The following is a 22927-nucleotide window of genomic DNA, read 5'->3' as shown; positions in this document are numbered from 1 at the left end:
GAGGTGAGCTACTTAGTTTTGTCAGGATTAATTTTTACAGTTTTCCTGGACTGAAGTACCCGTTAGTGTACCGGACGAAGAGGCGACCACACTAAACCCTCCTGTAATTAAATACACACACACACAATTGGTCACCTGGTACGTAAAGAAAGAACAGACAATTTGAAACCGTATTATAGCGTATTATGCATATATGAAAAGAAAAAAAGACTTGTCACTAACCTTGGAAAATTTGCTAAATTTCTTCCTCAGGATTGCTGTGTCAAAATGCCATCTTGTAAACAGAACTCTGTTTCGAAATTGACCGATGAAAAAATGTGGACGTCCTCTCTCAGAAATTGTGTGAAACCAGTCGATCTTGATCTTATTAGATTATGGGAATGGAAAGGCCTGTTTCGATTGATATATCTCATTTCAATGATTTTATGCTGAAGGTGTAGTTTGAGTCTAGGCAAGGCAAGGCAAGTTTATTTATATAGCACATTTCATACACAGTGGCAATTCAAAGTGCTTTACATGGAAGAAATTAAAATAATCAAAAGAAATCAGAATAATTAAAACAGTTTAGAATAATAATAAAAATAAAATACAGTATCAAAAATAAAATGAAGTACAGTAACAGTCGGACGAACAGTGGCACAGTGCTCATTCAGTAAATGCAATCAATATAAATAAAAACAGTTAAGAGTAAAAATAAAATAAAATAAAGTAATACACCTATGTGAGATGGGTCTGAGTCTAGGTTGTACCATTTCCTGATTTATTTCTCTTCCTATTTGCAATTCAAATTTGAATGTAAAGGAGTAGAATAAATAAAATATAAAAATAAATTAATTTTCTGTTTTTGGTGTAATGGGCTTTATGCACAGCTGCACTACTTCCTGAACTTCAGCCAGCTCCTTGTTTCCTGTCTGCCATTACTGGGCAAAATCGATTAATTCAGGTGTGTCTGATTATTGTTGCCGTGACAACTGAGGTCAAGCACACCTGAATTAATCAATGTGTCCAATAACGAGGAGCTGGCTGAAATTCAGGAAGTAGTGAAGCTGTGCTTAAAGCCAATAGCTGAATGGTAAAGCCTTTATTAAAAGTTTTGAAAAAGTTTAAAATCCTTGTGGTTCATAGGTCGTATTAGACAGACAGAGCGATAGCAGGATGGATGGATAGATAGACGTCAAGTTATCCAGAGTAAGCAGAAATCTCTGCTTTCAATCCTTTTGATTTTGGCTTTGATCGATATTTTGCGACCAGCCTCTGTACAGGACGTGGGGTGAAGATACATCCTAGTAATCTGAGTTTAACAGTCTTAACTCACATCTGCCTCTCTCCCCATACCCAATTAAGCCAGAGCAGACTGCAATCTGCCACACAATATGCTTTGTTTCCCTTTTAATTATACACACAACCACACAACTGTTCAATAAAGAAAATGCATCCACACCCCCTTGCTTGATCTCGTTTTTGCTGTTGCCTGGAGGAAAGGCTTTGCGGTGGCAGCTTGAGATGCATCAATGCATGTTCAAAACCAACAGATGTCTGTTTCTCTTTCTCTAGTTGGACAGCCTGTGTACGTCTTGGTTGCTACAGTTAGAGAACAGCCAGACCTTCACATTGTTATTGAGGACCGTCTGTCAAGTAGATTCACATCCAACAGCCGAAAAAGTGGAGAGAATAAACAGTCGCTGTAAAAAGCGCACATACATTTTGGGGACAAAATGAGTACAGAAAAACTCATTTGAAGCATATAAAACACAAGTTGGAAACACAAACAGGCACGTCCACTTGCAGGCAACTTTAAACTCTTCCACTTGACCTTCGTTCTCAGTTGACCTGACACCGAGCCACAACATGTCTTCGGGAGATCCACAGAAATAGAAGCAAGGTCTCGAGCCATGACCTTTTAACCCCTTCCGCTCTCCCTGTCCTGAGGAAGGCCGGCTGACAGCAGGAATTAAACAGAAAGGGCGAGATCTTTGTTGCCTCGCGAACAACATAGTCTCAGCCGCTACTTGCCTCTCCAATTTGTCCTATTAGGCTGTGGAAAAGGCAACAGGACTAGGTGATTTCTTGTGTTCCTGTCTTTTCGGAGCAGGGCGAGATCAAGAAGAGCAAGAGAGGAAGAGGCACGTCATAAAAAAATAAGGAGGCAGAGAGCAAAGAACACGGGACACAGAAACACAGAACATCCTTTCTCGGGGTTACGCTCGCGGCGGCAGATGATCATTTAGAGTGAGCGCCTGTCTGATGCTTCTACAGAGGGGAACAAGGAAGGCTGTGCTTCATTAGCATTGCTGGAGCTGTCCGTGGTGCTGATGGGAGCTCTGATCCCACTAAGGGCAACACTACACACAGAGAGGCTGACGTTTCAGACGACTAAACGTAAATAAAAAGCACGGAGGAGAGGAATCGTCGTTCCTTGGAAAGTGGACGCGTGACGCTTTGGACACGGACGCAAACCGATATGATTTTTTTCTGGCTTAAAGGGCTATTCGACTGCACCGTCACGGCCTGTTGTAGTGACGGGCTTCTATCCTCCGTAGGGTCCATTTAGGCCACTGCTGCATGCAGACAGGGTATTTAAATGGAGATTAGGTGAAAGGATTGTCAATTATGTTGTTTTCTGGGTTATTGGTTTCAAAGAATAGCTATATGGTCTCTTTTCAGACTCATTCAATTCAACTGCTAGGTGATATTATCTTTTATGTGATCTATTCTGTGAAACCACCCCGTGGCTTAGTGCAATTCCCAAATACTTGAGCTCAGATGCAAAAGCTAGTGAGCTAACAACCTGGAAATCATTTGAGGTCATTATAGACATCTTGGTAAAAAAAAAAGTTATGCAGACTGCAAAGAGAACTGTAACTCAGATCCCAAGTGGAATGATACAATAAAAACAGTAATATTGTGAAATAATATTACAATTTAAAATTTAGAATATATTTTAAAATGTCATTTATTCAAGTGAATTCTCAGCATCAATACTCCAGTTTTCATTGTCACGTGATCCTTCAGAAATCATTCTAATATGCTGATTTGGTCTAAGCAATGTCTAATTAGCATCAATGTTGAAAACAGTTCTGCCATGACAACTGAAAGTTCAATAAAACAGCTTTTGCTTGAAATAAAAATATATTTCTTTAATTATTCATGTCTTTAATGTGGCATTACTTTTTAATGCATCCTTGCTGAATAATCCTTAAATGGCGCCCAATATTTTGATCAGTAGTGCTTTTGACATAATTTAGTATACCATGCGGGTACTGCTTGTGTCATGCCATGAGACTCGTGTCAATCATCCATGCATCTTCACTGACTTTGCAATCCCAAGCTCTGTGGAAAACAATCAACAACAAAAAATCAATAATTCAATAAATCCATTTGTCTTAGCAACAATCAACATTTGGTCAAGTCTCATGTGCTTCACATATTAAAATGCTTCACTATTTAATAGTCATTTACTTATGTTGGCTAAAGATGTGGTAGACAGCAGTTTTACATTATCATTCCTTTATTTTAGGCTACTGACATTACCAAAATAAAATAACACAAGTGTCCTGCTGCTGTGAAAGGGAAAAATTAAGTCCACGGCTAAAACTCCCTCCCACATTATTTTCCACTGGATTAATTAAACTGGAACGTACACCTTTGGAAACAGCATTCGTTATTATTTACAATACAATAAACAGTGTGATTGTGGGTAGCAGAGGCTTTCATCTCTCCAGGAGGTGCTACCTGCCCTTCTAGTCCTCACCCCCGACTCTCAGGTAAACGTGCATAAAATGAGATTTCTGAAAAAACGAGAAAACATACGCACTCTTTTAATGAGGGAAGTGAAAGAAAAGCCAAACAAACGAGTTTGTTGCATCATTTTTCTTTTCCTTATTTTATTTGAAACATTTCACCAAAAGATGCCATCGCAATAATGTCTATCCAATAACAAGAATGTTGTTTCAAAGAATCAAAAAGGGTGAAGCGAGTGCAGTAAGTCCAGGGAGAACAAGAGAGAGAGAAAGATGTGATTTCACAGGTAATCTCATTCTGATGTCACGCCTGATTGAGAGCAGTAAAGAGGAAAATCACATCAGGAGTAGCAGAACAGAAAACATCACGAGGAGGAATGTGAAAACGTGCCAATTATACAATGAGAAAACACCAGACAAACACGTGCACATAATGAGACAGACGAACAATAAACGTCTAACAAATAAAAAAGAAAAGAAAAAGGAAACGTTATTCGGAAAAGCGACAGATCCGAGAACAAATGTGCAGAGAAAGAGTGTGCATTATCTCAGTGAGGATTGCTAAGTTGTACAAATACTCCTGGCACTCAGGGATCTGCTGTCAGCAGCTCTCGTAATACAGAACCGCTGCTCTTGCATAGTACCGTCTCTCTCTCGAGGGGGACGAAACACAACTAATACATTCTGTTTTATTTTGAAAAAAAAAAAAAAATGAGTACATCAGATAGTTAAGTATAATGAGTTCCATGCATAATAAAACTTTTTAGGATTCATTTGGCATTAACATGAATACAAACAACGGCAAACTGAAAAAAAAAAGTTATTTATATTTATAATAAACATATAGCTATATTATATGCTTTTGCTAGCTGGGGTAAAATGAGTCTGAAAGCATAAAGGGTAAATTCGATTTGACAAAACTGTTATTGCTCAAAGCGTATACATAAGACACATGTTCCCTAAAGAGCTTTTTAAAGAGTAAAAATTGGTCTGTTTATGACATAAAAAAAAGATACGAGTGCTTGGCCCAAAGGTCACTGTAAATGGTCCAGTAATTAGCTGTTTAATAAAAAAAACTGCGAGTTTTCATCGTGAACCAAACCAGCACAATGACTCGCAAGTCTGCTGTTGGAGGTAAAAGGGCAGAGGAGACGGATGGGAAAGGTTAATTGTTAAGACTTTTCCTATGCGCGTATGTGCGCAACCTCCCGGCATTTATTAGCAAAAGGTGACTGTGAGCTTTGCGTTTCTCTTCTGTGTCCGTGTCACCGTAGCGACTACACGGGTCAAACCAGAGAGGTCCGAGGAGGCGGTGATGTCATCACAGGGCACGCAGACGGGCGAGCAAGGCCTCCACGTCCGTGTCACCGTTGGATGAGCAAAGCGTGGGAGTTTGCTCTTTTTCCTTTTCTCTCTCGGGCCGGTGGGTCGGCCTGTGGGCTGCAGACGGATGGGGTTCGCTCTCGTAATGAGGCTCCTTGGCAGTGGGTGCTCGTGTCGAGTTGAAATTGATATTCTGCCGCGACCGTGACCTTTGCAGAGGTGCCTTCATGTTTTCTGCAGGAGGGATGGGAGAGAGATGGGGAGAGAGAAAGAAAAACAGGTTCTCAAGAAAACGTTTATACAAGTTAGCAGCTCTTTGAGGACGGGTTGTGCAGACAACTAAAGTCATCAAAGAATTGAGAGAGGTAGACGGAGAGCGATGCAGCCGACAGCATGACAACACGATAAAAATTAAAGAGGCGCTCACCTCGGTACCGTCACCTCTCGCCCTTTTTATTGCCGCCGCTGTTCCTCTAGCCTTTCCAGCATTAAATCTCTGATCTGTGATGTGCTGCAGCGTCTCACTGACTTAATGCTTCACTAACCAGCACATCTACCTGAACAACTTAAAGTCATCCTTCCGACCGTCCTTCTCTCACTCAGAGATGTCTGCAGAATAGTTCACAAGTCTAGGTTCACCAGCGAAAAATGCTTTGATCAAATCAAAGCATTAGTTCTATGATCAGCATTACAATCTGACTGAAAAAAAGACTAATAGCAGCAGTGTCAGCTTAGATACCTTGAAAGAATGCAGAATCTTGATGCTACGTCATTCCATTTTTTTATTTTAAACGTCTAAACATCTTTTAAAATGCCAAATTTGATCAAATGTGGTCTCAATTGAAGCCTATTTTCTGGGTAACAAAAACAATAACAAGCAACTGAGATATAAAGTCAGATATTACTCCTCTCATTTATGATTTTTTTTCTAATAGTTTTTACTTTTAATTAAAACAACTTAATATCTTGCATGTTTCATTTTAAGTCTTAAGTATTAAAATAACAATTAATAATAATATAAAGCTGGAATTAGGAGAAGTCACATTGTGAAAAATAGTCACAATTATGTGATATATATATATATATATATATATATATATACATATACAAAGTATATATATATATGTGTGTGTGTGTGTGTGTAATTGTTATTGTTTTTATACTCTGATGTGTTAATAAACTTACTTTAGACTAGAGCCCAACCGATAAAGGATTTTGAAGGCCGATACCGATACAAATATTTTTGGGTTTTAAAATCTGATATTCCGATATATATCGGCCGATATTTTATTTATTTATTTATTTTAAACTGGACATGATAGTCACAAATTTTGTCATGCTTATTTGAGTTAAGAGAACTGATGGGGATGTTCTTTTAATTGTTATTCAAGCAATGTATGTATCGTGACCAACTCAACGAGTGTTGCCAACAGGAACGGTGTAGAGTGCCCTCTGGTGGACAAACTATACAACTCCAACACTCATGACATGGTTCAAACGTGTTTCGTCCATTTTTATTTTATTTTTGAAATATTCATTTATCGGCCATTAAAACTGCCGATACCGATAGTTTGGAAAATGCCTAATATCGGCCGATAATATCGGTCTGCCGATATATCGGTCTGGCTCTACTTTAGACCTACTGTATTGTAAATATTGGATATATTTGGGGTAACACTTTATTTTGATAGTGCCTTTTGAACATCCCGTTAACTAAAAGTAACTTTGCAACTACATGTCAACTAACTCTCATTAGAGTATTAGTAGACTATATGCTTAATATCTGCCAACTCTTTATTGTGAGGCTCCTCCAACAAACATTCTACTGACTATAAGTAACTTTGCAATTACATGTCAACTCATTCTATCCCTAACCCTACCAGTCTACTAATACTCTACTAAAACTCTAGTGAGAGTTAGTAGAGATGTAGGTGCAACGTTACTTATAGTCAACTGAATTCAATTCAATTCAATTCAATTCAAATTTATTTGTATAGCGCTCTTCACAATACATATTGTTTCAAAGCAGATTTACAGAAAGTGCATTTCAGAAATGTACACGGAAAAAACACATTTAGTTAATTTAGGGTATAACATATTGCCGGCGTTGAGTCGTCTCTTCACAGGCGTTGAATGTGTTGCAAGGGGCCATGCAAATAAAGCGAAATCTTATTTGGATGTATACATTTTTATGTAGGAAAAACAAAACCAAGAAAAATGAATAAATAAGAGGAAAAAAGCAGGGGAAAAAAATCCATATTCATCTGACCTTGCATTGACCTGTATGGTTGTTTTATGGAAAGGTGCGTCTGACAAACTACTTTAAGTTTTCCAGGTTGGCTCTAGACTCAACGGCTTTATCATCACATCAGCGGTGATCCCTGCGCCAGGCTCGGCTCTCTGATGAAAGCGTATATTACAGCCGTGGCGCGCAAAAAATAAATAAAAATACCTCCTGCATTACAAACAGAGCCTCACCAAGGTGCAGAGCACACTCGTTCACTTCAGTGCAGGAGCGAGGGACAGAGTGATGTATGAGTGCTTTAAACAAGGACAATCTCTACAAACAAGAAAAGATGGAGAACGAGAGAGAGAGAGAAGAAAAGAGCCAGCGATAAACTTCCACAGCAAAACAAAAATACTGCAATAAAGGAGCATACATACATGATGGTTTCTTCATCCTCCAACAAATTTCCCAGTGAAAAGGCTTAACTGCAGCTGATTTGGTATCTCCTCATTACAGTTTCTAAAGGTCTAAGCTGCAAATTTAGGCACAGCTGCAGACCTCCAACACAATAAACCACATCCATCAAGCTGTAAGACCATGATAGCAAAAAGAAACTACATTTGCACTATCTCAAGGGAAGTGCCTGCTTGTCCATGACCATGATGTGCTGTTTAATGTTTTGATGGAAATTTGGAAACCATTATGTGTTTTTCAAGAATCTTTGATTAAAAAAAAGTTCAAAAGAACAACATTTATTTGAACTTTTGTAAATGTCATAGCTGCCAATTTAACTGTAGCCCATGTACAATAATAATAATAGTGTCATTAGCCTTAACAAGCACCACTGATATATCCTATATTTAGACGCTATAGGGTATGCATGATTATGTATAAGTTAAAAACTATAAGAATAAATAATGTGTGAATGCTATCATGAGTGTTGACCTTTTTAAACACAATATATAGTAAAAAAAAAAAATGTTAGTGAAGGTCTATAATGTTGCGCATGCTCTCAATGGTGAAACACAGTAAATGCAGTCCATTGTGTCATGCAGAGTAAATGAATGGTAGCTGTAAAGAACAGGACAGGAGTGTATGGGGAGCCATGGTCGGTGTGTGTGTGTGTGGTAGTGAGTTCTCTGCGCTCTCATTACTGCTTTGTGAGAATGTGCACTCGTTTGTCTCTGTGCCGCTCTCTGCCCTATGCTTCAGGCCACTTTCATTAGTCTCTTCGGCTCTTCCTCTTTCGCCTCCGTTTCCTGCTCGTCCCATTTGCTTTTTCCCGTTCTTATAAGAATCTTTCTTTTGCTCTACATGACTTTGTTTGGCACCATACCGCTTAATTTCTTTATCCTCTCCTACATTTTTTCCTGGCTCGGGTGCTGCAAACCGACCCTGTTGATATGGAGAGGCTGCGTGTCTCTCATTAGTGTGAGGATGAGGTCTGTGTGTCTTAATGAGTGCTAAAACACAAGCTACGATGGAGACACTGCACCACTACATGACTTCTGATTTGTTCTTTTCACATTCACCAAGAAGCAGCAGATGCCAAGTTTCTCCTAAACTTTTTAAGTGAGAGAAAGGAGAGCAGGATGTAGTACTAGAGAGACAGAGCAGCTGTGACATGAAGCACTAACATAGTTATTTCCATCAACTGTAGGTTATGGGATCATCATTTAATGAATGTAAAAGCTACAGTTCAGCAGCTAAAGTTTGATTAAATGTTTCATTGTGCCTAATCGAATGAGTTTATGTCTAAATCTTGTAAAATCATTCAATAGACTGAAATTAGCTAAAGGAGAAAATCTTGCTTGACAGATTTGGCCACTATTCGCTTTCGTTGAAAGGAAAAGAAAAAAAAAAGCAGCATGGACATACTGTTATGGGATTGAGTAAATGTTGACATTTCTGGACTGAACTGCTTTAATATGGTAGAACATTTACTCTATTGTAGGACAAGCTTAACATGCAAAAGTCAATTGAATAAAAAAAATCGAATCTTTTATCTCTCTGGCCAATAACATTCAATTAATATTCTAAAAAAAAAACATTCAAATCCGTCCATCTTTTCAGATTCCCTCGAGCGTCTATGAGGCAAACACACACCGTGGTAGACATCTTTCATTAGTACGTATCTCCTCAGTTAGGCTCATAAAAACTCACTCACGTCCAGACCGTGCCATCTGAGAGAGACAGTCTCATTCCTCTCTTCAAATAGAACAGGGCTGAAATACCGCTTTCTGACTTTAGAGATCATTTGCTCGATTTGCATTTTGCACTGGGGGCCGCTGAGAAACTCACTTTCTTTTCATCTCTTTCTTTCCCCGACTCTTCAGCAGAAGTTTTGGCAGGAGACTCGACGGAACGTGACAGCGGATAAGGGCACTTGATCAACCTAACGAGCTCGCACGCAGACAGGCGTCCGATTAGTTGCAATGGAGCCTGTCTCGCACCATTCGGGACTTTAGGAGCTCCGCACAATGCAATCGGTGACACATAATTTCCCCCTCTGCACGCCGTACGGCTCGCCATATAATCTAGAGAAGTATTAGAAATGATTATACCATCTGTCTAACTGCAATCTAGTGGTCTAAGCCTGGAAATGGCACCTGGTGAATGGCTGAAGCCACATTTGCATGGAAATAAACATGACTTTGGCTCAGTGGGAGGAACAGGTTCATGCTACTGGTACTCCTTTGGCAGGACTTGACACGCATCCCAAATGCATTTATGTGATAAACAATATGGATCAAATCGAGTTTTTTGTTTACTATTATTATTTATCAGCATTACTTTATATTTTAGATATTTATAATACTATTCAAAAGTTTTTAAAATGGCTTTGAAATAAGTATTATGCTGTTATAAGATCAAAATTAATCTAGTTCTATTGTAATATATTTTAAATGTAATATATTCCTGGGATGGCAAAGTCTTTAGTGTTACATGATCCTTCAGAAATCATTCTAATATGCTGGTTTGGTAAGAGGAACATTTCAGATTTGTATCAATGTTGTGATGTTAAGCTGATTTTTCAGGATTCCTTGATGAATAGAAAGTTCAAAAAAATTTGGAACATATGTTTTGTAACAAAATTGTTTTTTTAAAATAAAGCACTAAAAAGTAAAAGTGAATTTAGCATTTGCAACAAATAAATAAATTAATAAATATATTTTTTAAAAATAATACTGGTATGTTGGGCTGCCATTTATCAGCCAAAGCAAAGTCTGAGTCCACTGAGTTTTTCTAGGGACAATGAATGGGAAATTAAAAGTTCGCCTGCTGTGAATTATAGCATCTATGTAAGCCAAAGTGAGCTGATGTAACACTACGGCTCCTTTATGACTTAAATTTAGCTTAATGATCAGGCTGTCCTACTGGCCCTCTCTCGCTTGGACTCTGTGTGCACTCGTTTATCTGCATTTAGGCAGAAAAATGGGGAGATGACACAAGCGGACAAGGTCAAGGGAAATCAGAGCTAATCTGAGCGGGTGAATTAGACCAGAAATACTGGTAATAAATTATGCCTTAATTGATGCCTTACGGTGCAAAGAGACGTGATTATGGGTTGCCACATGAATAACACGGAACCTTGGGCGACAGAATTTGGGTTTGGTTCTGCACAAATGGCAAACAATGTCAGACTGTGTGTGCGTACTTCACGTGGTGGCTTTCAAATGATGAGACCAGTGCGAGAGGCGGGCCCTGACTGATAAAGAGGGCTGTAATTCAGAGCCCATGATGCTCTAATGTCCCTCTTTGTCTGACTGAAGGATTCGGAGAGCGATGACCTGAACATTATCCCCTATGCCTACACGAGTTAAGCCGTAATTAAGCATATCAGTGGAGACATGCCTCATACACCGGGCACCCAAGAGCAACCCACTGGTGCCACAGGTAAAGCATCTTTTTAAGGGTATCTCCGCTCTTCGACTGACATTTATGACAGAGGGAAGGCAATTAATATTAAAAAGCTAAAAAGGAGGAAGAGAGGAGGTTTCAACTCTCTAATTACCAAGCTGAAGTAGTAGCGTAACCTCTGAACCCAAGCAAGAGTCAAGCATATCAAAGCTAGTCCATGTGTTGTTCTGGGATCGGCGAGTGTGAACACCCGAAACAGAGAAAGAGAATAAGTAATGATTCACGTTTAAACGGCATAATTCAGAGGCTTCCTTTTCTTCTCCAAAGACATTGTCTATGTTGCATGTGCATCTTTGTTTTATGTGCCTCTGTGTGTGTGTGTGTGTGTGTGTGTGTGTACACGTGCATGTATATGTGTATAAGAGATACTGTGGTATTGAGATCACACAAATGTGGCTTGGGTCTGGGTGCTCAGTCAAGGCCATGTCTTTTTATCCAGCTTGCCAAAGTAGAATCATTTTTTTGGAAAAATAAGTCACTCAAAAAATTGAAAATCTTATATTTATTTAAACTCCTATTAATCCAAACTTGAATGACTTTCTTATCAGATATTTTGAAGAATGTTTCAGCTGTTTTTGTCCATAAAATGAAAGTCAATGTGTGACACAAACCTCAAACATCAACCAAATCTCCAGCCCGTTCTCATCCTAAGCCTAACCCTACCCCAGACCTTAACCTACCCATAACCGAAGCGTGTTATATTGACGCTAAAGGGTGCCATGTGCGTTGGATTTAGACGAAATTTCAAAAGTGTCACCATATGACGCCCTAATATGAGAACGCGTTGAAATGTCATGACGTTTGAGGTTTGCGTTGCAATATTTGATGTAGTCTCTGTGTACAAGGAGCAATACAAGATTTGAGAGTGAATGTGCATCATACAAATTGAATGTGATGCTTCAGGAAACATATTATACCTGTCGATTTCACACTATGTCCTTTTTGGGGATTGAAGTTTCTGGACCCCAATGAACAATAAACAATAGTCCTTATTTTTTGGCAGAAAATGTACTTTCTGCCATTATTAGCTCATGTCATGACACCCTCATGTCATTCCAAACCTGTATGACGTTCTTCTGTGGAACAGAAAATAAGGTATTTTGAAGAAAGTTGGTAACTAAACAGTTTCGGCAACCATAGACTTTCATTGTATGAACAAAAGAACATATTTTATGTTCCAGAATTCTAGTTTTTGGTAAACTATCCACTAAGATAGTGTATTATCTTCGGTCTCCGCAGTCTGTCTGATGAATCTATCTGATATAGTGTCCCTGCATGGAAAAATGCACTGTAATCCATGTCTTTGAATGCATTGTTCATTAATTCAGAATTTTCCCAATCTGATTCTTGGTACATCAGATCTGGGTCTTAATGGGGTCTAGTCTTAATCTTGGTCCTGGTCCAATCTGCACTCCAACTCTGATATGTGCAGCTGTATAAACTCAGTGCGGCAGTTGTACTGAACAATCAGAGTCTTTAACAAAGAGCAGCAGTGGGGAGTTGTAATCCCACAGCATTCAGCGCCTCACAAAAATTAATTACAAATGAAAACGGCTTAATGCTTACTTGAACCCGGGGAGAGAAGAGAATGTCACCAAATTATATTTGTTTAGGGGATATGAGAGGGGAGGAGAGAGAGAGAGAGAGAGATGCATGTTGGGCTGTTTCATGATTTTGAGATGAAACATCTGTATCTCAGCATCAGACAGACTCTAGAGAGATCTTTGATGTTGACAAAATAATCAGTATGCCATTTTGAAAAACATTAGCGGTTAAAAGAGGTAAACACTGCACATGCATACAGTATGTACATACACGAGGGAGTGATACAACTATCTCAGGTTAAATGAAGGTCACAATGTGTGAGTGACATTCTTAAGTTCACACATATATGCTCTGAAGTATTTGCAGTACAATCTCTGTATAAACAAACGCTAAAATGTTTTGATAAGAAACCACATCATTTTCATCATTGTAAAATTCTATCAAAATATAATTTGTTGAGTTGGGAAAACATTGTTAAGTTTTCAAATGGCTGTTTAGTTTATAAAATTCTAAATGGCCTGGCCCCACCACCTCTTAGTGAGTTTGTGAGTTTAAGGTCGGATAATAGTCGTCTCACTAGAGGTTCCCTTAGAAGGGACTGTGTTATTAATTTTAGGAAAACTGCTTTTAGTCAATCTGCCTTCTCTATTAAAGCCTCAAAAGAATGGAATGACATCCCAACGTCTGTTAGAGAATTAAATAGTTATAATGAATTTCGTTCTTCTTTTAAAATGTGGCTTTTTAGCATGCAAATATGTCAACATTGATTTTTTTTATTCTATTGTTTTTTTTGTTTTGTTTTTTGTTTTTGTTTTTTGGGGTTTTTTTTGTAGTTGTTTTGGTTTGTTATGTTTTAATTATAATTGTTGTATGTATATTGTATTTTTTAGGTTGCCTATTGTACATCTGGCCCAGGACTGCAGATGAAAACTAGCCTTTTGGCTAACTATGGCATATTTTGACTTGTCATGTTAATATGCACTGTCCTTGTAATACATAAACAAAATAAACACATTTTAATTTAACCTACATGCTCTAACTAGTAGTCATCCACCCAAACAAACAAGGACAATACCAATAATACACAGACAATGAAGAACAAATGAACAAGTAACAACTTCTGCAGTGAGAAGTTACATTACACTTCTACACCTAAATGCTAGCTAATATGGCTACAACATCCCTAGTCACCTCTGCTCTGATTGAACTTTCATGCAGTAATTTGTTCACCCCAAATTGTAAATGCCGTTATTATTTACCCAACCTCATGTTGTTCCAAATCCGTAAAACCTTCTTGAAATGTGTATGTGTTTAATGTCTATAGTACAATATAAATCAATGGTAATTGACTTCATTCTTCAAAATATCTTTAGTTTTCTGAAGAAGAAAGTACACTGTAAAAAATAATGCGTATAAATACTGTACGGTGTGTTACTGTTTTTGAAATTTACAGCTAAGTACCGTATTTTCAGCTACAGTATAAAACTTTAATTTAAGAGCTATATGCACTAACACAAAAACAGTAACACACCGTATAGTTACGGTATGATGCTGGCTACCACAGCTGCCAGTATTATTTTTTACAGTGGTAATACTGGTTTGGAACAACATAAATGACGATTGGGTAAATGATTTCTTAAAGGTCCTGGACAAGTCCACCAACATAGGTTTGTTGAATAGTGATTAAAGATCTGGGCTGGTAACCAAAAGGTTCATAGCCAACAAAGAGCAATCCATTAGCTATCGTCATTGTGTCTTTGGGAAACAAAAATCCCAGGGAATGCTGGGAATCATTTTAGGAAGGAGCCTGCTAAATGATTTTGGTTTACTACTAAAGTTTCCTGTCTGTCTGGAATCCATCTTCAATTGAATTCATCTTCAGAAACAAAAGCTCAAAAGGAAGATAAAGATCAACCTGGTCAAATGTTCTGTTGGCATCACAGATACAAATTATCAGACTATAAGCTTTGGGACAAAGTTTGAAACAGATTTTGTGACAATTGCTGAGATCAGGTCGGCTCCCTCTTCACAAACCGCTCTACTGCAATGGAAAGTTCATGAACATTTTTGAGCGGATACATGGATGTTGTCGAAACCATGCCTCTAATTGGAAGTAACGTATATCTGCCATTGTGAATCAGCTCGCTGCGACTAGGGTGAACGGTTGGAGAGCTGCACAATTAGCAAAAGATTCAAATGAAATCAGTCGTCACACTGGCAGTCTCTGTGAAGCTCCTCAGAACAGGAAGCTGGGCTGGGTTTTAAAGTAATTAGAGAGAAAGAATCTCCATTTGAATGCCAAACCTGATGAGTTTCCTGAATATTTTCTGCTACAGGACATCTGTCTGTGCGGTACTGCAGGGATGGGTAATTATTCAATCCAGCCCACTCTCATTTATATCGCTGTCTGTGGCGGTCTCACTCCATCTTTCTTCCAATTCCCAAACTCCTTTTCAGTGATTCCAGCAGTTAGTGTTTCTTGGTTTCTTTTAGTCATAGTTGTTTGTCTTCAAAAGAAAATATGCTTTAAATTGAGTGAGTATTGCGCGATTTTGCACTATGCGGTATTTTACTCTTGCTGAAAAGGCATATCATTTTAGTCAACCAGACCAAATTTAAAACATTTTGAAAAATGTATTCAATTTGAACCCTTGAACTATGAAGTATAAATGAAATATACAGCCTATTGCCTATTGTATGAGGAGTAGTAATTTGGAGTCCAAATAATTTACATACAGTATACGCACTACTGGTTAAACGTTTATCATCAGTAGAAACAAATTGATACTTTTATTCATCAGCATAGATGATTCAATTTATTCATTCAATTTATCAAAAGTGGTGGTGATGGCGCAGTGGATAAGACACATGCCTTTGGTGTGAGAGACCCAGGTTTGAATCCACTGTGAGACACCAATGTGTCCCTGTCAAGACACTTAACCCCTAGTTGCTCCAGAGGTGTGCGACCTCAGAAATATATATAAATTGTATGTCGCTTTGGGTAAAAGCGTCAACTAAATGAATAAATGTAAATGTAAAAAGTGAGTAGAACTTTCTATGTGATGTTATTTTGAAATTTCTATATAATTCTGAAAAAAAGATGCATCACACCTTCACAAAACATTATGCAGCAAAACAAATGTTTTCAACATTGATAATTAGGGCTGTCGCGGTTATGGAATTTCCCTTGCGGTAATGTTGAGTGGCTCAATAGCGCGATATGCGGTATTACCGCCATTTATTTATTTATTTAAATAATTATATGTTTTTGTTGCTATATAAATTATGTTTACGATGTGGAAAAACATCGCATAGACAACGCTGAAGCTGATGCTTCACTTATTAGAGACCCATTGATTCAATGCGTGACTCACTGATTTTATTTCGGCTTCCTTGTGTTGTGGGATGCTGACCAGAGCTGCTGCTGACGCGGATTTATGGGAAAATACCCGTGAAGAGAACGTTAAAATGATGATGCGACAAATTTTTCGCTTCCCTTTGACACGACAAGCTTTTCACGACTTCAAAGACAGATGCAGGTAATTGCACGCGCAGCGCGTGACGCGCTCTGCCGATCTCTTTCATTCACTGTCTGTGTGAAGCCTGTAGGCTACACATCACCATGATAAACAGTCTTGTTATCGTTATGAACTTGTTTAACATTCAATACACATGCATTAAGTTCAAAACAAGAAGGGTATAGCCTTATATAAAAAAAAAAAACGTGAATATCGCGGTTGCTGCGGTTACGTGCCATCCTCTGCGGTTGACTTGTCAGAAGCGCGGTACTACAATATTGCGGTTACCGCGACAGCCCTATTGATAATAATAAGAAAAAGGTTCTTGAGCACCAAATCAGGACATTAGAATGATTTCAGAAGGAACATAAAGAGTAGAGTAATGGCTGCATTATACAACATTAAAAAAGAAAACGGTTATTTTAAATTGAAATATTTAACACCACAACTGTTTTTACTGTTACTCACTCCAAACATTTGAACTGTTGTAATTATCACTGAATTGAATACATGTATGCGATAGAAAATAAACCTACGCTGTTTTTAGAAGAAAGAAATCAATTAAAAGGTAAATTACATTTCAAATAATCTGACATAAGACAGGATTTTTTTAAAGAAAATCCTTTAAATTCATTACAAAAATGTCATTCTTCCCATTTTTTTCTTCCTCCATCACTTTCTCACTGATTTCCTCTTATTCCTGTCCGTCGTCATGAAGTGCTATTGATTTCAGGCCTAGTCCAGTCTGTGCACTCTCTCTCCCTAGACGCTCCCTCTCTCCATCATTCTCTCTATATCTCCCTTTTTCTCCCATCAAAGTCCTTTAGGTTAATGAGTAGACTGACTGATGAGCTGCAGATGGAGCGAGAGAGGGATGGAGAAGAGGGGTGCAGACAGTGAACTGTCAGTTCCCCGAGATGGGACTTATGGGAAAGGTGTCCGTAATTGATCGGATTCTGTAGTAATGTATTAACCACCTCCGCTGCGGATAATGGCTAACGCTGTCTAATGACTGCTGGCAACGACCAACACTTCATTGATAGCTGATGTTTGCTATTAACTTCCCTTCTCATTACAGCCTATAGACTAGTTTTCCATAAGTCTCAGCCGGTTGCATATTACCGACGGAAAGATATTTCTGTCGAAGGTCATTCGCGTCTTAATTATGTTTTAGAAGTCAATAATCAGATCCATTGCAGCGAAATCACAGATTCCGAGCAGGTGTGATGTTACATCATCAGATCAAACAGAGCTATTGTAATTAAGCTCACTCCGCTCCACCGCGGACTTTGAGTCGGGCCGGGTTCTTCTCCTCAAGTTGCCGGGCTTCTCTCTCGACTGCCTTCGACAGCTTTCAATATGCACACCCAGCCTCGTGAAACGTACTTATGAATTCAAAACAGCCTCAAGTCATGCTCCATATTTCATTGAAGTTGAATATTTAAAAAGATCAACCCACTCAAAACCCCATAAACCTTTCTTATGGAGGCTTCTCTGTCCTAAAAATAAAATCTCATATGCCATATCATATTACAGGCGGCTCCATCAGGCTCTCGAGCTTCCTTTAACAAACAGACAGGGCCGTTCTGGTAAACAGGCCGTCCGCATCTACAAAACGTATGTTCCTCTACCCGGCCTCTTCCCTACACAAACACACTTCCTCTTCCTTAGCCTGCTCTCCAAACAGATCCGAGCACCTCCTCCAATAGATGCCGACTAATACCTGCGAAACATATACAATAAACAAATACCCTTTTATCCAAAAGGACTCAAGGTACTTTTATCAGTTGATGCATTGTCCAGTTATCTAACTAACATCAAACTCTACTATTTAAGATACTATTTTGTGGTGATTTGATAAGTACAACCTGCTAAAAAGTAAACTTACCAAATTAGATCCTGCCCCCCATGATTTTGCAGTTATTATATTTGAAATATGTATAATTTCCAACTAACTGACACCTTTTCTGATAGAATCAATGATGGCTAACCTAAGTCCCTCACCTCACTGAATCTAAAACAGCAACTGTCCATTCACTGAATATTGGTCACAAAAATACATCTGCCAATCACACAAGGTAAGACGAGGACACTTCTGCTGTCTGTCTAACTTTATTTTCTTTATGAGTTTGACATTTACACAACACAAAGATTAATTTTTCTCTTTTCTGACCGGTGTGTTAACCCTCGGGCACTAAATGTTCTTCTATGAATTGGGTCGTCTGCGGTGCTGCCTTTTGCATCTCTAATACAACAATAATAATGCCACTAATGTCAACAGCTGTGGTACATTTAATCAAATCAGCCAGCCTAATCCTGCTCCGGTCAATAGAACCCAAGTAGAAACAAATGAAGCTCGATTCAGACGGCATAAAAGCAGGTTGAAGGTCACATGTTTTTAATTAAACTTAAACAAATGGCTACGGAGGCAAAAGAAGGCAAATTGTTTCAACTCATAATCTCTAATGAGACTTTTGGCGTAGGCGATAAGAGCAGATGCCTCGTGCATTCGTGAAAGGTCAACTCTCATTGCCATTCTGACATAGCCTCTCTCGCCCAGCACACACCCGTTTCCCTCTCTAACAGGAGGGGGAAAAAAATCAGCAAGCGGTTCTGCCCATGCGTGAAGACGAAAACAGCACACAGAAAACATTCCTTCTTATTTAATTAGATCGCAACCACGCTTCTGATGAAAAACCATTTTTAAGATGTTACGTTTGGTGAATTCTGAAGTGGACCGCCTGTAAAAACAGACTTTAAAAAAATATGCAAAAGCATTATTCACACATTCTTTATAAACAAACAAAAAACCACCTACTGCTGCGTTTCTGTCCGCCTCATGCTGAGATTAATAATGAAACAGCCTGACATTTGAAACAAAGGCACCGATTTATAGCCGTTTGAGTCGTATTTTCACTGAACACAGACACACACACACACACACACACACACACAACTATTTACTGCATTTGCAAACACTTACTAACTTGTATCAAGGGAGGGTAATAAGTGAGCGGTAAAGTTGCACACCACACATTTTAATGGTTTGCAGTGGTATAGTAAGCAACACATCATTATACGAGACAACAGTTCAGCAGTCGTCTTCTGTGCAACACTAATGGTTAATTTAGCTCCTGGACCACTGTGGCAGGCATCTCATCACAATTAGACTTAATGCAAGACCTTGCTGAAGGTTACAGATTTTTCGTTACGAGACAAATTTAAAACAATACAAATTAACAGAAGCATGACTGTCCGGTGAGATGTGCATGTTTTTTTTTTTTTTTTGTGTGTACACGTGCACTGAGTGGGTGTGAGAGAGTGTGTGTATTTTTACACTTCCCCCCCCCCGGCCAAAGACGGAGCAATTAAAAAGACATGCACCAATAAGCCCATCCTGTGTTCTTCTGTAGAACGTCATGGAGACCTCGACGAAGACAGAGAGATATGGAGTATATTCCTACATCAGATCTGAGGAGAGGTCATATACAGCACATTTAAGGGGATAGTTTAGCAAATAAATAAATAAATCAAAGTGAAAGAAGGACACTTCTTTTGCGAACGTTGTTTACTGCTTTTACCTGGAACTAACAAACTACTAACTCTAATGAGAAAATGTCTAAAGGGAACTATCGGAAAAAGTGTAAACTCGGTCTCGATTTATCGCTGGGTGATAATATAGATCACATTCTTGGACGATATAACAATCAAGCATTTGAGATTCGCTATATAGCAATAAACCTAGTGTTTCTTTAAGAGGAATATTTATATTTAAGAGGAATATTTAAATACATGCAAATCAAACATGAGCGCTGTGACAGAGGAAAAGATTTTCTGCCATATCTAAATGAGAACCAGAACAAATGTCCCTCTCTCTTCTAATGGATAGAGCATCAATCGAGAGATGCAGGAACACAAATCAGTGACCTTAGACTAAAGAGGGTGACCTCTGTCTAGCTTTTCATCAATGAAACAAAGCCTGATCAAAACAGGTCAAACAACAACAAGCACCAAAGAGATCTTTATTTCCAGTGTACTCTAAAACCCGACCTGAACGCGCCACAGAAATATTCAGAATGATGTACGGGACACACAGCGATGCTTGTATCTGACGAACCAATAATCCATAAAGACATAGTGCAGTGGCATGTGGTAGCAAGGACAGGCTGCAGATTAGATTGAAATTATTGATTTGAATCAATTGAGAGAGTGAACATTTCCCTTGACCTCATAGAACAGGGAAACAGGAGTAATTGAATTGCATCAGTGTATATTGGGTGTGTTCAGGTACAGTCACTTGGAGACTCGCCTGGTGGCCCTGAAGGACTATTGACTTAACAGAGAGTAGATCTAATGATCAGGGCTAAGAAGACAAAAGCTCTCAGCGTGAGTGTGTGTTTGCGTGCATGTCTTTGGGGATACGTCAACAGGATTTTAAAGTACCATAATCCATTTCCAAAGGAAGGTTAAAACTGGCCTTTGCTAGGAAGGTTGATACACATAAACAAAGCTACTGGTGTAAAGTAGAAGTGTGTTGATTCACATAGGTCTAAAGATAACTGGAGAGCAACAGTGTTTTGGTGCCTCACAGCATCAAAGCGAGCTTCACGCCCCCCCCCCCCCTAGTGTCCATACCTGCAATTACCGGCGCACTAACACATTCTGAAAGACTTGCACGAACAAAAGACAACGTTAGCAAGTTAACAAATGTACCCTTACACATGAAAATATATAGCTGCCTTTAACATTATAGAATGGCATCTAAACGATTGAAAAAAACACCCGAGTTGAACAACTATGTGATAAAGGTCTGGTGTGTCTATGCTGCAGGGTAAATGTGTGACTGTGTAAGTGTTTCAGTATGTTTTCAAAGCATGAAAGCTTTGCTCAGCGTTTATAGTGAGAACTGGGTTTAAAATTCACATAACACCGAGATGTCAAGCTTCTGTTCTAAACTCCGTGTTGTTTACTCCGCAAACCCCTATATCCGGCCCAAACACACACCCTGAACAACCTCTCTCATTCGTCAAAATCTCAGCGATAGAACCTAAACCAGAGCAAAAAGTACAACACACTCTCACACCCGCATTCACAAACACCCTCATGTGAGTGCACTGCTACAGAAAGGCTTCTTTCTCCAAATATCTAAAATGGCTGAACGTGCAAGAAGAGGAGGAGAGTGAAATGAGAAAGAGAGAGGCAATTAATCTGAATGTTTGCAGAGGTCAATTGGCCTCACTGCCTTCATCAGGAGATGAGGAGATGCAGCCCGGAGCAGAGCACTGCAACTCATGTGGGGATAGAGGTCTGAGTGGGCCTCATGATTATTAGCATAATTAAGTTTGTATGGTCATTACAGAGGGTTTCGATGAATGCCAGCCACGCCAAATTAAAATCCTATGTAAGGTTGAAAACTGATTGAACCCACAGCCACATTTAAATATCCTCTAACAAGAGAGGAGACGGAGTAAAAGACCGATGTGTTTCAAGCCCTCGAGTAGAAAGAAGAGCCACTACCGCACGGGAATGTTGTTTGTGTGGACTGAACAGGCTTTGATGGAGGCTTTCACACGCTCCAATGCAATAAAGACACAGATGAGTTCTAGAGCAACAGGTATGAAGGCTTCAGAGACCGTACTCGACTCATATGAGTTTTTCAAAAGCTGTTCTAGAAAGCTAAATCAATAATTCAATGACACACACATAAAGCAAGAGTTGTGCATTTAGAACGGAAGTCGCAAAGACTTTGGCTAACAAAGTCCCTTTCAAGGAGTCTGTTAATTCGGCGGCCATATTTGCAATGCTTTAATGCCAAGACAAAGTCCAATCTACTTGAATGGGGGAATCCTGAAATCTAAAAAAAAAAAAACGACTTGCCGAACTCACAATTAAATACAGGTCTCGCGCTTATAATGTGAGAAATTCCCACAATCATTTATTCACTTTAGCATGTAGGTTGTATGAGTAAATTAATATACACAGATTATAAGTCAGTCATTTTAAAACTTTCTGCGAGATGTAATTTTACAAACAGCTAGCGAATAACAAAACGGAGTGCTTTGTATCTCTAATTAAATTCACTTTAACATTCAAAAACACAAAATTATGCCACAGGTCTTGGCGAGTATCCTCATGTAAACAGTCAATGTCTTAAATAAAAACAAGTGCAACAATATGATGGATCCATGCACTAGCTCTTAAAGTGACAGCAACCTAAGATGTCTGTCATGAATGTTGATAAAACAACAAAAGAAAGCTTTAATACATATATATATATATATATATATATATATATATATATATATATATATATATATATAAACTGGATTAATAGTCTATGTATTAAATTTATACAGGACTAAGACTACCCAGTGTTATTTTAAATTTGAATTCTTCAGTGAGTTTAGTGTTACAACTACTCAAAAAACTTCTCTTAATTTCATTTGTATCTTTATTCAATGGCTTTTTTTTCAATACAATTATTAATATATATACAGTATATATATATATATATATATATATATATATTTTTTTTTTTTTTAATTATTTATTTATTTATTTATTTTTTGTGTTGTGTAAACTCTTGAGCAACAAAATTATCCCATTGCAAAAACACAGATACTAATTTAGGTGATATCGATATTTTTTTTTCT

At 38.4% G+C, this 22927-nt stretch overlaps 1 protein-coding gene across 4 annotated transcripts in view; it reads right to left on the bottom strand.

The window, feature by feature from the left end:
• Nucleotides 1–3006: 3006 nt before the first annotated feature.
• Nucleotides 3007–22927, bottom strand: part of diaph3 (diaphanous related formin 3) — a 317511-nt gene continuing 297590 nt past the window's right edge. The window contains exons 28-29 of one of the 4 annotated variants that reach the window (XR_016148350.1): nt 3733–5297; nt 3007–3330 (exon numbers count right to left, since the gene is read on the bottom strand). Coding sequence is in view for 3 of the 4 variants with exons in the window: in XM_089124819.1 (XP_088980945.1) it covers nt 5062–5297 (236 nt within the window). In the remaining variant the exon portion in view is untranslated. Of the gene's footprint in view, nt 3331–3540; nt 5298–22927 lie in introns of those variants that run through there. The other 3 variants (XM_089124819.1, XM_039673952.2, XM_089124818.1) reach the window with 3 other exon arrangements.

This window comes from Pimephales promelas, chromosome 21 (assembly GCF_988280905.1).
Source record: "Pimephales promelas chromosome 21, fPimPro1.hap1.1, whole genome shotgun sequence".
In the NCBI taxonomy this organism is placed as follows: Eukaryota; Metazoa; Chordata; class Actinopteri; order Cypriniformes; family Leuciscidae; genus Pimephales; species Pimephales promelas.
This window is presented reverse-complemented; position numbering and strand designations above follow the sequence as displayed.